The 12,632-nt window shown below is 57.8% G+C and overlaps 1 protein-coding gene across 19 annotated transcripts; it reads right to left on the reverse strand.

Moving 5' to 3' along the window:
* Nucleotides 1-284: 284 nt before the first annotated feature.
* On the reverse strand, nucleotides 285-11,932 carry LOC311211964 (uncharacterized protein). 19 transcript variants are annotated; one of them, XR_014618652.1, is made up of 5 exons: nucleotides 11,700-11,932; nucleotides 8,788-8,875; nucleotides 5,409-8,472; nucleotides 5,178-5,275; nucleotides 285-3,496 (listed from the first exon to the last, which is right to left on the reverse strand). XR_014618652.1 is itself a non-coding variant. In XM_084290988.1 (5 exons), exons 1-3 carry the CDS (start codon nucleotides 10,281-10,283, stop codon nucleotides 5,539-5,541), a joined length of 624 nt encoding a protein of 207 aa, XP_084147114.1. In that variant the 5' UTR covers nucleotides 10,284-11,689; the 3' UTR covers nucleotides 285-3,496; nucleotides 5,178-5,275; nucleotides 5,409-5,538. The 19 variants fall into 19 exon arrangements, 1 of the variants encoding a protein (XP_084147114.1); XR_014618654.1 differs by having other exon boundaries at nucleotides 5,409-5,543; nucleotides 11,700-11,927; XR_014618655.1 differs by adding an exon at nucleotides 9,679-9,752 and having other exon boundaries at nucleotides 5,409-8,875; nucleotides 11,700-11,735.
* Between the last annotated feature and the right edge of the window lie 700 nt (nucleotides 11,933-12,632).

The raw sequence follows: 12,632 nt of genomic DNA on the forward strand, positions 1-12,632 counted from the left end.
TGTCTCCATCCCCCCCCCCCCAAAAAAAATCTCCAAATCTGCCCGGTAACACCAAAGCGGGCTCCCTTTTTTTCCCCAAGGCCCCGGCCAATGTGCGCGCTGCCAAGGCGGCGTCGCAGGGAACGGCATGTTTTCCTCCCCTGCTCCCTTTCTTCCTCCCGAGCCGCTTGTTTTTCTGCGGGGACGGAGGAGGAGGAGGAGGGGAGGGGGGGGCGCAGGGCTCAGCTCGGAGGCTGCCCCCGCTTTTGCACACGCGTCCTTTCCCCCCAAAAAAACACAATATAAACAACAAAAAAATACATATATATTTCAAGGAAGCCTTGTTTTTCACCACAGGCAGAGCAGAGATTTTTTTTTAGGAGCGGGATAAAGGCAGGAGGGGGGAGAAGAGCAAGGCGAGCAGGGCTTCCCCCTCCCCAGGTCCAACCAGATCTTTTCTGAAAAGCCCCTGGTTGCTTTCCCACCCCCTCCCAGCTCCTCTGTTTTTCCTCTCCTGGCTTGCAGCAGCTGCTGCGTTTGCTGGAGGCTGGGCTGCTGTAAATCAAGCCGTGCCGAGGCGCCGGGAAGCGGTTTTATAGCGGCTGCTGGTGGGGCTCCAGCCCTCCCCAAAGCACCCGGTGTCACCGAGCACACGGGGTGGCGAGGACGGTCACCCCATCGTGTCCCTCTGTACAGCCTGAGCCCCCCAAACCGTGGCTTTCCACAGGTGCCTCCGATTCAGAGGATAATTACAAGGTGAAAAAGAATAATTAAACAGTTTGGGGGTTTTCTGGCTTGTCTGTGGGTGAGTTTGCCAAGGAGGGTGTCAGCAGGCAAAGCGTGAGCTGCGCTTAGCGGGGTTGGGATGGGGAGCATCAGGTCGTGGTGCCTACCCCTGACAGAAATACAGATTTTTGGCTCTTTGGCAAACTTTTGGCCAACTTGTCCCACGCTGCCTGCTCACACACAGTTTCTCCAGGCTGTAGCAACCGATGAGAGCCAGGAGCCGGAGCTGGAGGAGCTCTGTGTGCTCGGCAGCAGGTTCGCACCCTGCCGAAGCCTCGTCCCAGCAGCGGGCCAAACTGCGGGGCAGGAGCTGGATTGTGCCAGTCTTTTGGGAGATGTCTGCAAGAGCCTGGCGAGGGCACGATGTCCCCGTGGGGAGCTCCACCCCAGGGAGAGGCCGAGCCCGGGGCTGCTTGCATAAACTGTTTGTGCAGGGGGAGGAAAGCCACGGAGCAGCTCGGGACGTCCCGTGGCAGCTGCCCCGCGTCGGCTGCCAGCTGGGCCGTGCTGGATCTGCACCCAGGTGGTGCTTCTGGAAACAGTTTTGGGGTCTTTTGCTCCTTTATCGTCTGTTTCTCAACATTTGCCCCTCTCCTTCAGTCCACCGAGTTACATCGGGATGTGCAGCAGCCAAAAAGCTCCCGTGGTGCACAGCTCACCGGCACCACCGGCCGCCTCCTGGCCCCGCACACCTCCGGCACGGATGCCGAGGATGACACAAGTTTGGGTCGACGTGGTTGCAGGAGGAATAAGGATGCACGTAGGGACACCGCAGCTCCGGGTACCGTGGATTCAGAGCTGGGCAGGGGGCAGGTGCAGGGCACCCAGGGCTGGTTATAGGGGATCCTAGAGAATATCACAGTATAGGACACAGGCACGGTGTGTAGGGGATCCTATAGGATACCATGGTACAGGATACAGGCATTGTATGTAGGGGATCCTATAGGATATCATAGTATAGGATATGGTGTGTAGGGGATCTTATAGGACACCATGGTACAGGATACAGGCACGGTGTGTAGGGGATCCTACAGGACACAGGCAGGGTTTACAGCCAGCTATAGCAAACACCAGGCAAACCACCAGCTCAGGAGCTGAATTTCGTATGGCACGTGTCACGAGCTGCAGGAAATGGGCTGGTTTTGCCCAAATCTAAAGTAAAACGAGGAGAATTTCAGGGGTTACGGCCTGCTGCACCTTCCCTGCACCAGCTCTTCGTCCTGAGGTGGCCTCACCTTCCTCACACACCCTCCGATCCAAGGGGGGGGGAGTGCAGGGGATTTATTAAATCCCTTGGGAGACAGATTTAGGGGCTGCGGGGCATGCCTGGTCAGGAGGAAATTATTCGGAGGGAGGCTGGTATTTTTTCCGGCCTCGGTGCCTCGTGCTGCCCATTCCTTCGCACTTCATTAAGCTGCCCCAGCCCCAGCCACGGCGGTGGGGGCTGTAAATCACCACCACGGGACCCACCTTTAGCCACGGACACTCGGCCACGAGCCAGCCCGAGCAGGGATCGGAGAGGAGAAACAAGATTTACAGGAGGGTGAGCCTGGGAATGGCACTGGATGGGACTTGGGTGGGAGTTAGAGCTCTGGTTATGTGGCAGGGCATACTCCAGGGGCCAGATCCCGTGTCTGGGTGTCAAAGTGCAAAGAGGTGAGAAGCCTGGCATGTGGACGTGCACGCCAACGTATTTATTGCCTCTCCGGGGCTGCCTTGCATCTCAAATTTATGGTGCAGCCTCTCTCCCAGCAGCGTTTCCAGGGCCCGGCGCTGGTTTCCAGGACCACGGGGATGACTCTGGCGATTGGCATGCAGGGGGTTGCTCCTCAGCCCCCTCTGCCCGGGGGGAGCCTTTCCTCTGATCCCTGCAGCTCGCATCCCTGCCGCTCGCCTGCTGCACGCTGCAAAGCCGGCCTGGCGCTGAGCTCGGATGTTTCCTTCCAAGTGAAGCTTCCTCCAGTAGTAAAATATGAAAATAAAAAAGGGAAATGTGGTTTGTGTTGCAACCAAGCATTATCCGTGCCCCGTGGCTCTGCCCCGTGCATGTGGTTACCTACACAGGTATGGCAAATCCCTTGGCCCCATCCAGCCCCAGGTGCCCTCTGCTCCAAGTCTCCTTTGAACGTCTCCACTCTCACACCCCCAAGGGAAGCCGCAAAACCCCAAAAAAGCTGATGAATTCAGGAGGTCAGGCTCGCCCCCCCCGTGCCTGCATGCCAAGGAAGGCTGGACAGTTCTGCCTGGAAAACAGCTGATGCTGGAGGTTCCCCTGCTGCTCTGCTCTGCCTGGGGCTACGAGCCCTCGGTTTCCAGCAGAAAAAAAAATAAATAAAAATAAATAAAGAGGCTTTGAAACGTGCCTTTGCAGCTCCTTTGTCCCCCTCCTGGTGCCATCCGTATGGTTTCACATCGGCGACACAACCCCCCTGGGCAGGGCTGTGTGAAGCTGACCATCCTCTTCCTCACTCGCCAGCTCATCTGATGGACCACAACGATTTTATTTGACCAGGTTAGGGGACTCTTACAGCTTTAGTGTTTTTTTTCCAGGGCAGGAGCATCCAGTGGCATCGCCAAGGGCTCCTTTGGCAGAGCCGACAGGGAGCCCGGCTCCCCAAATGGCGCAGGGGAGCTGGAGAGCTGTGCTGCTTTGGGGAGCGCTGCGGGGAGCAGGCCTTCAGCCCTGCTGCCTGAAGAGGGGGCAGTTCACACGGCCATCGCTCCCACCGGCCTAGAAAATGGGAAAAAAGAAACCTTTAAAGCAGCTTATTACGTCTCTGGCGCCTTTGGGGATGGAGCCCTTTTGGAGATGGGCGCCCTTTTCTGCTATGGCACCATTGATAAGGAATAACCCAAGCCAGCAAGCTTTGCACAAGCAGGTGCAGAGCCCCACGCACACCCCAGCCCCACTGCAAGCTCAGCACCCCCTGTTCCCCAATATCCCATCGTGTAGGGGCCTGCAGGCAGCTCTGTGCATCCCTCCCCTCACACCAAAGCCAGTATCATCCCCAGGACACCTCTGCTGAGCCCAGAGGGTGTGTGCACAGAGGTCCTCATTAGCTGGGGAAAAAGACGTGGGCAGGCATTAAAAAATTTAGCACCTGCTCCAGGATCTCCGTAGCTGAAGCTGAGAAAGCACGCTGCAGGTTTGGAGGGATAAAAATGAACCATGCTCCCGTGTAAGTCTCCGGAGGAGCTGGGCTTGGAGCACGGCTGCGCTGCGAGCTGGCTGGCTGCTAGGATTTAGTGCATGGCCAGACACATCCCGTGCCTGTCCCAAAGAGGTGACATTGCAAAAGGAAACCTGCCCAGAGGCAAAAATGAATCAGGCTGTGCCACGGTGGAGGCACAGACCCTGTCCTCCAGGCACGTGCAGCTCCTCTCCTGCAGCCCAGCACCTGGGGATGTCCGGGCATCCTGCACGGGGCACAGCGGGGACCTAGGGAATAACGAGGTGCTGAAAATAAGGAAGCAGCAGGCAGAAAATAAATCACTCGCGGGAGCCCAAGGCTGGGAGCTGCGTCGGGAGGCTCCGGCTGGCTACGCCCTGATTTGTGGTCTGACCTCGGCCGCGCTGATTGAGCTGCTCGGGCCCTGGCTTGGCTGGCTGGAAAACTGAGAGGAATAAAAAGCCGGACGGCGGGGCTGGGCCCGGAGTTTGCTTCTGCAGATAAATTGCCAGGAGGTGAGGAAATTGGCGGCGTGCTCAAACAGCTTGTCCTGGTGGGACGGCCGTGGGGAGGGAGCTGGAGGCATCCGCTGGAGGATGCTCACGCCCCAGCAGGTGCCTGTATCCACCTCTCACAGCAAAGATTTTATCTCGAGGCACCTCTGGCACCTGCAAAGCTTCTTTGGGGGGACACCAAGTGGTGAAGAGATTATTAAAGCTCATGGGGACAGAGCAGTAACCGCACCCTGCTCTCATTTTCCCCACAGCCCCCAGCAGCAGGAGCAGGTTCCTTCTGTTCCTGATCCCATCTCTGGCCTTTCTGCGGCTGAAACAGCAAAAGCAAACGGAGAGTTGTACCCTGAGGAACGGCGCGGATGCAAGAAGCAGAAAAAAAAAATCCCCTGTTATATATAAAAAGACATATATAAATGCTCATTTAGTGTTCGTCTGGATGCCTGCCAGAGCTGCATCTGCTCTTCAGACGGTCGAGCGCAAGCCCACTATCTGGCTATTAGATGAGAAGAATTTCAATAATTTTTGGCACGTGTAGGGAGAGGGGGTGGGTACCTTGCTGGAGAGCCTTTCTGCACCTAAAGCTCACGTCCACTGAAGGCTGTATGAAGGCTACCAGGCCATGCGTTGTTATTTCTCTTTTTTAGTGCTTTCCAAAGCTTGTACCATTTCACACGCCGAGCACCACGGCCAAACCAAGCGAGCGGCAGCTACCACAAGGTGGGCTCACCTCCTTGGCCTCGTGTCGGGGTCACTTTGGTGAGCCTCTGCAAACATGCCCGGTGTGCTTTTCTTGGAGAAAAGCTTCAGGGACCAAACACCCTATTGCTGAGTGTTTGCAGGGATGGGAAAAAAAATATTAAAAAAAGGAGACTCCTAAATGTCCTTTCACCACCACTCCAAGCAGGTCCACGTGCAGCTTTTCATTGCAGTGTGCTCAGGCTAGGCTAAGCAGAGTTACCTGACTGATACACGCTCGTGTGCCTCCTGCTTCGTGTTCAAGAAGAGAATAAAATATCTTTAGTTCTGGTTTTCACATGAAGTTTCACGGATATTTTCTTCTTCTGTACCTGCAGTTTCCCAAGGGTTTTTCACTCTGGAAAGCAAAGCTCAAAAGGACTTGGGCTGTGGGCAAGACACCCTCAAAAGCCTTTTAAATCCCACAAGGCTGTCTTGTGCAGACCCTAAAATGCTACCCCTGGTGTCCCACAGCACCAGCTCAGCAAATCAAGATTTTCATGGTAAACTACCTCAGGAAACCCTCGGGACACCCCCAGTTCACCCCTCTCCATGGGCTGGAGAGCCCGTGGCACCCCTTTCTCCCTTGTTCCTTTCCATCCCTCTCCATAACCTCTTTGGAGAGCTTAAAGCCATTTATCTGAAGCCAGGGAGGGAGAAATACAATTAGCAGGGCAGAGATTTATCTCCTGCAAGGCCCCCAGCAAGCGGCGTGTCTGCTGAAACAAAAACCTCCATTCGTTTCGCCCCCATAATTGCATGAGCAGTGCCGGATCCGGGGATGAAGCATGGCCATTCCCGAGGAGTCACCTTCGTCGCTGCTGCATCTGTGCCTGGTTAGCTCTGCCCAAGGCTCACGGGGCAGGAGGGACCCCAGCAGCTGGGGAAAAGACCCCAAAATGGGCTTTTTCATTATATCCATCCCAGAAAAAGGCACGTGGTTGCTGAGCAGAGCTATCTCGGCTTTGGGGTGGGATGTTTGTCTGCGGTGCCCGGGATGGGAGCAGGGATTTGGAAGGGGAACGCTGCGCCCCGCTGGGTGCTTGTGTCGTGTGTTAAACTGCCTGAAAAACTTGGTGTAAAACACAAAATAGTGCTTAACTGGGAGGATCCCAAGCCCTGCTGTGCTTGGGTTTGGCCTGGGGTAGGGAACAGAGCTGGAAGGGGGATATAGTGAGCAGTAAAACATAATCCGGGGATTACAGGCAGCAATTAGCATAGCTCACATTGCTCCGTGCTCCTTGACTGCAGGCTCAGGGAGCAGGGTGAGCACCTCCAGAAACAATCTCCCCAGTTTTGGGTAGGATCCGTCCCCTGGGCTTGCGCCACACTGGGATGCCCGCAGCACGTTGGCATCGCCAGTCCTTAAGGAAATTCACACAGCAGAGCCTGGAGGGCTCCAAAATGTGCTGGCCCAGACCTGCGAGCAGGGGGAGAGGTGCTGGGGGCCGGGATGGAGCAGGAGCTGCACCCCGTGCCCAGCCCTGCCCTCGCCAGGGGGAGCGGGCAGGTCGCAGGCAGCTTTCCAGAGCTGGGGATTAATTACAGGCAGCGCTTGCCTGCCAAGGAGGTGTCAGGAGGCAGTGAGCAGCGTGCATTTCCCGGCCCCTGTGAGCCTGTTTTCCGAGGAAGACAGCTCGCATGATAAATCGGCACAGAGGTTTCGCAAACAGGCTGGTCTGAGCTGACCCCCTCGGACAGCTAATCCTGCATTTCTCAAAATCCGGGCCGCTTCCCAGCGAGCCGTGTCCAGGAGAGGGCAGGGCTGGCCTCGGCCAGCAGGCATTTCGGGAGCTGGCTGCTGCCAGGATCTCCAGCCAAGGTCAGCAGAGGGTTTCACCTTTTTCCTTCTTGCTTCGGGAGCAGAGCCCCTCGCGAAGCCTTCAGGCTGTGCCTTGTCCTGTTGCTGAGCCATCGGCCAGGCTTTTCCACGTGTGCCCCGGAGAACACACCTGACGTTAACAGAGGGATCGCTTGCGAGAGGAGCTGCCCTTCCAGGAACAGGGGCAGAGCTCTGGCTGCTGTTTTGCAACGGGCTCAGCCCCTTGGCAGGGACGCTGGAGCCTCACCAAGCAGCGCGGGAGCAGCAGGGCTGGTGGAAGCCCACCTTGGTGCATCCCCAGAAGCTCTCCCCTGGCCAGACAGAAGGCAGGAGATGCAAGAAGTGCCCTCTCCACGGGAAAACGCACTGGACAGCTCGGCAAGCACCTGCTTGACCATAAGAGCTGTAGGAAGTGGGTGGGGAGGAAGGCTGGGAGCTGAGAAGGAGGATGGAGGAGCAGCCAGGTGGGAGATGCCCGGCGCATGGACCACCAGAGAGCGGGGACACTTTCTGCGCACTGCTTTCTCCCAAAACAACTCCCTCCCCTTATCCCCTCCGGCGACTCCCCTGGCCTTGCCCTGGCCGCAGCCCCTGTTAATGTTTAACCCCCCGGACAGGACAGCAGGCTGGGGCCGCCACGAGGGAGGTGTCACCTGGAGGCGTTGTCACAGAGGGGGGGACACCTCCTGGCACCAGCGGGGGGACCTGCGTGCCCGCTGCCGTCAGCGGGCACCTCCGTAAGCCCCCAGGCTGAGCCGGGGCCAAGCAGCTTTGCCTGGGGCACGCGAGGGCAGGTGGCCACGAGCCACACGGGGCTGGTCCCCAGGGAGCTGCTGGCTTCAGCCCCCCTGGGAGGGTCACAGCTGAGCCACGGGGTGATGCTCTGCACGAGCCGTGGGGTGCTCGGGGCTGGGGGGAAAAATAAAGCCCGGTGGGGAGAAAAATACAGGTTCCTCGTAAGCAAACAGAGCTGGACTTTATTGCCTTCGAAATGCAAGCAGCACAAACAGAGGCAAAAGTGCAAACACTGATAATGCCCAGAACATTTTGAGCTGTGCAAACAAGCCAGGGGTGGAAGGGGGGGGTGTTGAAATGAGGGGGTGATGGGGAGCGAGTGTGGGATTGCTGCGATGCTGAGCCGGGGCTGGGGGTGGAGGCAGCCCCCGTGCAGCCAGGGCAGACACACTGCATGCACCCTGTGCTCCCCAGCAGCTTGCTCTCGTCCTCTCATCATGCCTCTCCCACCCCAGCCATCCGAAGTGGTGATCCCTATGCCGTGCCACACACCCCGGCCCTTCCCTGCCGGCTCATTGCCCCCAAGCCCCGTTGCCAGCACCCGTGCTCCTCGGGGCACGTTTTGCAGAGCACCTTGTGCCGTGCACGGGAGGCTCAGCCGGCGCCGACGGCCAGCAGAGCACCGTAGGTGGGGATTAAGGTCCTCAAAGGATGTTCAGGCGTCGGCCTCCTAGGATTTAGGATTACCCAGCAAGTTGGGAAAAGTCGGCCACTGCAAAGTGGGTCAAAAGAAAAAAGGGAGAGACCGGGGGCTGATCCCCAGAGAGCCAGGGAGGGTGCACGGTGCTGAGCCTTCATTTCAGCCCTGTGGCTGTGTCCCCAGCCCCGCACGGATGGATTAGCACCTTCTGCGGCTGTCTGACCGACTTGTCCCTAAGCCAGCTCGAGGGGGGGCTTTTTCTACCAAACCCACGTCCCACCCCTATTTTCGCCCAGGCAGTAAGACCCCAATACTCGGGGGGATTTGTTTCTTTGCTGGACCTACCTGAAATCAGCCAGCTTGGCGTGCTGTTGCAGAAGGGACAGGCAAACACCGTGGTGACACTGGCTTCTGGAAGGCTCGAGAAAACAGGCTAGAGCAGAGCACATAAACCAGCAAAAGACAGACAGACTGGGGTGCATTCTCTTGTTTTCGGACAAAATGATTTATTTTTTTTTAATCTAAACCTTCCTTTGCCTCTGCTCCTAACGTTGCAGTCTCTCCCAAGTGAGGATTTGGGAGATGGTCCCAGTTTGCCTCAATTTGGAGAGGCCAGCGTGGGAGTTCCCAGCTGCAGAAGAGAGGTGCTAAACGTCCCAGGTGACACCAAGGGTAATTTCATCCCGGTGAGTCTTGTTGGTACCCCTAATACTAGAGCCCAGAAGGAGATCAGAGTCCCGTGCCTCAGACAGAACACATAAAACCAGCAGTGCCCAAATTTTTGGGGTGCTTAGCTCAGCCCAGCTGTGCCCCCAGACCACCTGAGCCCCCCGACGTCGCAGAGGATGTGAGGGGCGCTCGACGTCGCCGGGTTTTCAAAGCAAGCCCAGCTGTACCCGCCCCTCGGGGCACTGCGAGCTGTCAGGCTAAAAATTCACAGCTCCCCGGAGAGCAGGGAAGCTATTTTAGTGGCTCCAGCGCTGCAGCAGCCCAAATTATTTCCTGAAGCCTGCGTCAAGCTATTCAGGCATCTGGCTGTGCAGGTATGAGGCAGCTCGCTCAGCACTGCTGCTCCATGACCATTTTGCTGTGTTCCCACACTTGCATTTCTTCTCTTTGCTACCAGGATGCAGGGAAATTATTTTTTTTTTCTGATTCAGGATGGGGAAATAAAAGGATTTTGTGTGTGTGCTGTGTATTTGTGGCACCCGTGTGGCCTTGGAGCACAAAACTCACCCGTAGCGGCGACTGCATGCACCCGGCTCTTGGGCAGAGAGTCCCACAGGAGGTAACACTCGTGCCTGGCTTACCTCGGAAAGAAAACCTCCAGGTTGCTGCCCATGCAGCCCATCAGAGTCTGCCTGGGTTTCCTCCGAGGGCAGCTCGGTGCCCTCTGCCAGCCCCACGGCGGGGTCAGGCGGCCGCATCACGCGCCCGCGCATCGCCGCCGGCTGGCACTCGGCAGCTGCTCCCCGCGGGTGCCAACAAATCCCAGCCTTTGTGCCGAGTCGCTCCCCCCCTTGCCTCCCGTTAATGGCCCCTTTCTGCGCCCGGGGAACGTGATCCTGCATCATCCCATCCTGCTGCAAACCCCAGCACTGCTGGGTGCACATCCGACCCGGCCAGAGCCTTGGGTGTGGTAGCAGAGCCAAATTTTGGGGTGCTCGGGGGGTGGTGCATTGAGAAAGGTTCCTGCTGCTGACGGGCAATCCTCCTGCATTTGGCTTCCACCAAAACGGGCGTTGTTCTTCGATCACTGCAGAAGCATCTCCCCGTGGCACGCGTTTGGCAACCAAAGAGCCCAGCGGGCACAGGGAGCCGCCGTGCACGACTTGGGGCATCCCAGCAGGAGGGCTGGAGCAGGGCTGCTATTTGGACGCTGTCCGGGAGCACTAAACACCTAGCCAAGCTGTTCTCGTTTGTTATTCCGCGTTAAGGAAATCTGCACCATTCTCCTGTCATCCTCCCCATCCCGGAGGATAATTGATGCTCACGTCATTTCATTCTGCTCCAGCTGCCAGGCTCGGGAACAGATGTTTTATTGTTCGAGCCCAGCACAAAACAAAAACCAACCCAAAAAGCAACAAAACCCAGCTAATTTGTGCTTGCGGTGAGGTTAGCCGCAGCTTCCTCTCCCCAGAAACACTCAGAGAGGGAACGACAGCCCTAGAGAAGCCCCAGACCTCCAGGAGAGGCAAGATTTATACCCCCAGCACAGATTCGTGCTGGTATTGCCAAGGAGGACCACAGAGCAAGGATGCGCATCCTTAAGCATCTTTGGGAAGCTACCACCAGGCACGCTGTGGAGCAAGTGGAAAATGCTGCGCTGGCTGCCAAAAAAGAGATGTATTCAAAAAAAAAATGCTTAAAAAAAAATTAAATTTCCTCCCCAAACCAACCCTCAAGTGAATGGATATTTCATATTCATGTTCCCTCTGGCACGAGCGCCCCTAAAGATAAGCGTGGCACTTCTCCCGTGCAGGAGCAGTGGGAAATGCTGGTACCTGTCACTCGAAGCGGGGAGGAAGGGCACAGCTCTCTCCTGGCTGCTCCTGCAGACGGTTTTTGCTGTAGGTGAGAGCTGGCCCACGAAACAAAAGGCTCCAAAAGGCAAATCGCTCGGGTGCTCTTCCCTACACGGCCAGGGCAGGAGGCACGGGGCTGCTGGCAAAGCTGACGTGAGCATCTTTTGACACCTCCCGGTGTGTGCCACATGCCTGTCACTGCTGCTGGCAGCATATTGGGTTTTCTCCCTGTTCCACGAGAGGGAGGTGGTACGGATCTGGTCCTTTGGGGAAGCTTTGGGTGCTCCAGAGCTGCCCCGCTTCTCCAGGAAGCCCACGGCGAGCTCCGTAGGTGGTGATTCAAGCCCTGGGACGGCCGCCTGCTTGAGTCACTTGCCGTCCAGCCCCAGCCCTGGCGGGATGTGTCACCTCGGTGCTGGCGACGAGGTCTGTGCGCAGCCAGCGGTGTCACGCTGCCGGCCACGCACCCTTCCCGCATCACACCCAAGTGATGCCGGCACCCAAAAACCTCCCTGCAGCCCATGAGCACCCTGCCACTCGGGCTGCAGTCAGCAAAAAGTGCCGGTGCTCAGCCCAAAACCGCAGCCCACGTGGCTCTCAGCAGAGAGACAAGAGGCCGTAGAAGAATTACATCAGCAAGCCCTGAGATGCCTTCAGGAGATGTGCTGGCCGGCTTTAACCCCCTTGCATCTCCCTCTGCTAGCTCTCTGCCCTTCCCAGCTTTTGACTCACCACGCTGCCGACTCATCGGTCCCTCCAGCCAGCACAGTACGCTCTGGCCTTCTCCTTGACGTCCCCGAGGTCCCCACCCCTCCCCGGGACGGGGTGACGCTGTTTCGGCACCCGGAGCGTGGCCCCTACCTCCATGCCCCAGGACACTTGAGCCCCGGCTCAGCTGCTGGCTGTTGGAGGAGCAGGACGGGGACATGGAGCTGCGGGCTGGAATTTCACTTGCCGCGAGGACCTCGTGCCTGCGGCGCGCTCTAAAAATACAAATAAAGCATCGGGTGGTCAGAAACCCACCCTGCTCCTGCGGAGGGTCGGCCAGCCCCTGCCCGCTGCGCCTGCAGCAAAGAAATCAAGCCAAGGGCTTGAAAAATTGGCCTGCTCCCATCCTTCCCCAGTGTGAGCTGAAGAATATAGCTGGAGATCCACAGCTGCTCTCCGAAATCCTCTCCCGTGGCTGTGCCGCCCAGCCTGTGTGCTCCATGTGCACCCAGATTTATTTTTGGGGGTTCCCCCCCGTGCTCCCTGCTTTGCTCAGCCAGAGCAGCCAAGCTCGCCCATCCCTGTGCCAAAAGGGGCTCCCCCACCACCCCGCACCCCACATCCCATAACACGGCACCCTGACACCCCGAGGAGCCGCCAAGGTCCCCGGGCGGGGAGCAGCTAGCGCAGGGCGCCGATCGAGTTACAGGCCAGCTATTGTATCATGTTTACTCGCTCCCCGCCGCATATCCTGTGCTCGGAGGATTCCTGGAAGCCGGGGCCCATGTCGCACCCTCCCTGCCCCACAAACACGCCGGCTGTGCCGAAAGCAGATCCCCGCACGTGACCGTGGCCAACCCCATCCCTCCTCCTCCTCCTCCTCCTTGCTGCATGCTTATCGCTCTGGGCTCCAGCACAGGGCTGGCTCCATCTCTTTTTATTGCTGATTCTTTTCCC

Source organism: Netta rufina, assembly GCF_964035555.1.
Source record: "Netta rufina genome assembly, chromosome: 8".
Lineage (NCBI taxonomy): Eukaryota > Metazoa > Chordata > Aves > Anseriformes > Anatidae > Netta > Netta rufina.

Excerpts from the sequence above, each read along its gene's own strand:
- LOC311211964 (XM_084290988.1), bottom strand. The coding sequence starts at position 10,283 with ATGCCCCAAGTCGTGCACGGCGGCTCCCTGTGCCCGCTGGGCTCTTTG. Across the intron at positions 8,876-9,752 it reads CTGGAGGTTTTCTTTCCGAG|CCTGTTTTCTCGAGCCTTCC; the intron begins GTAAGCCAGGCA and ends GCTCTGCTCTAG.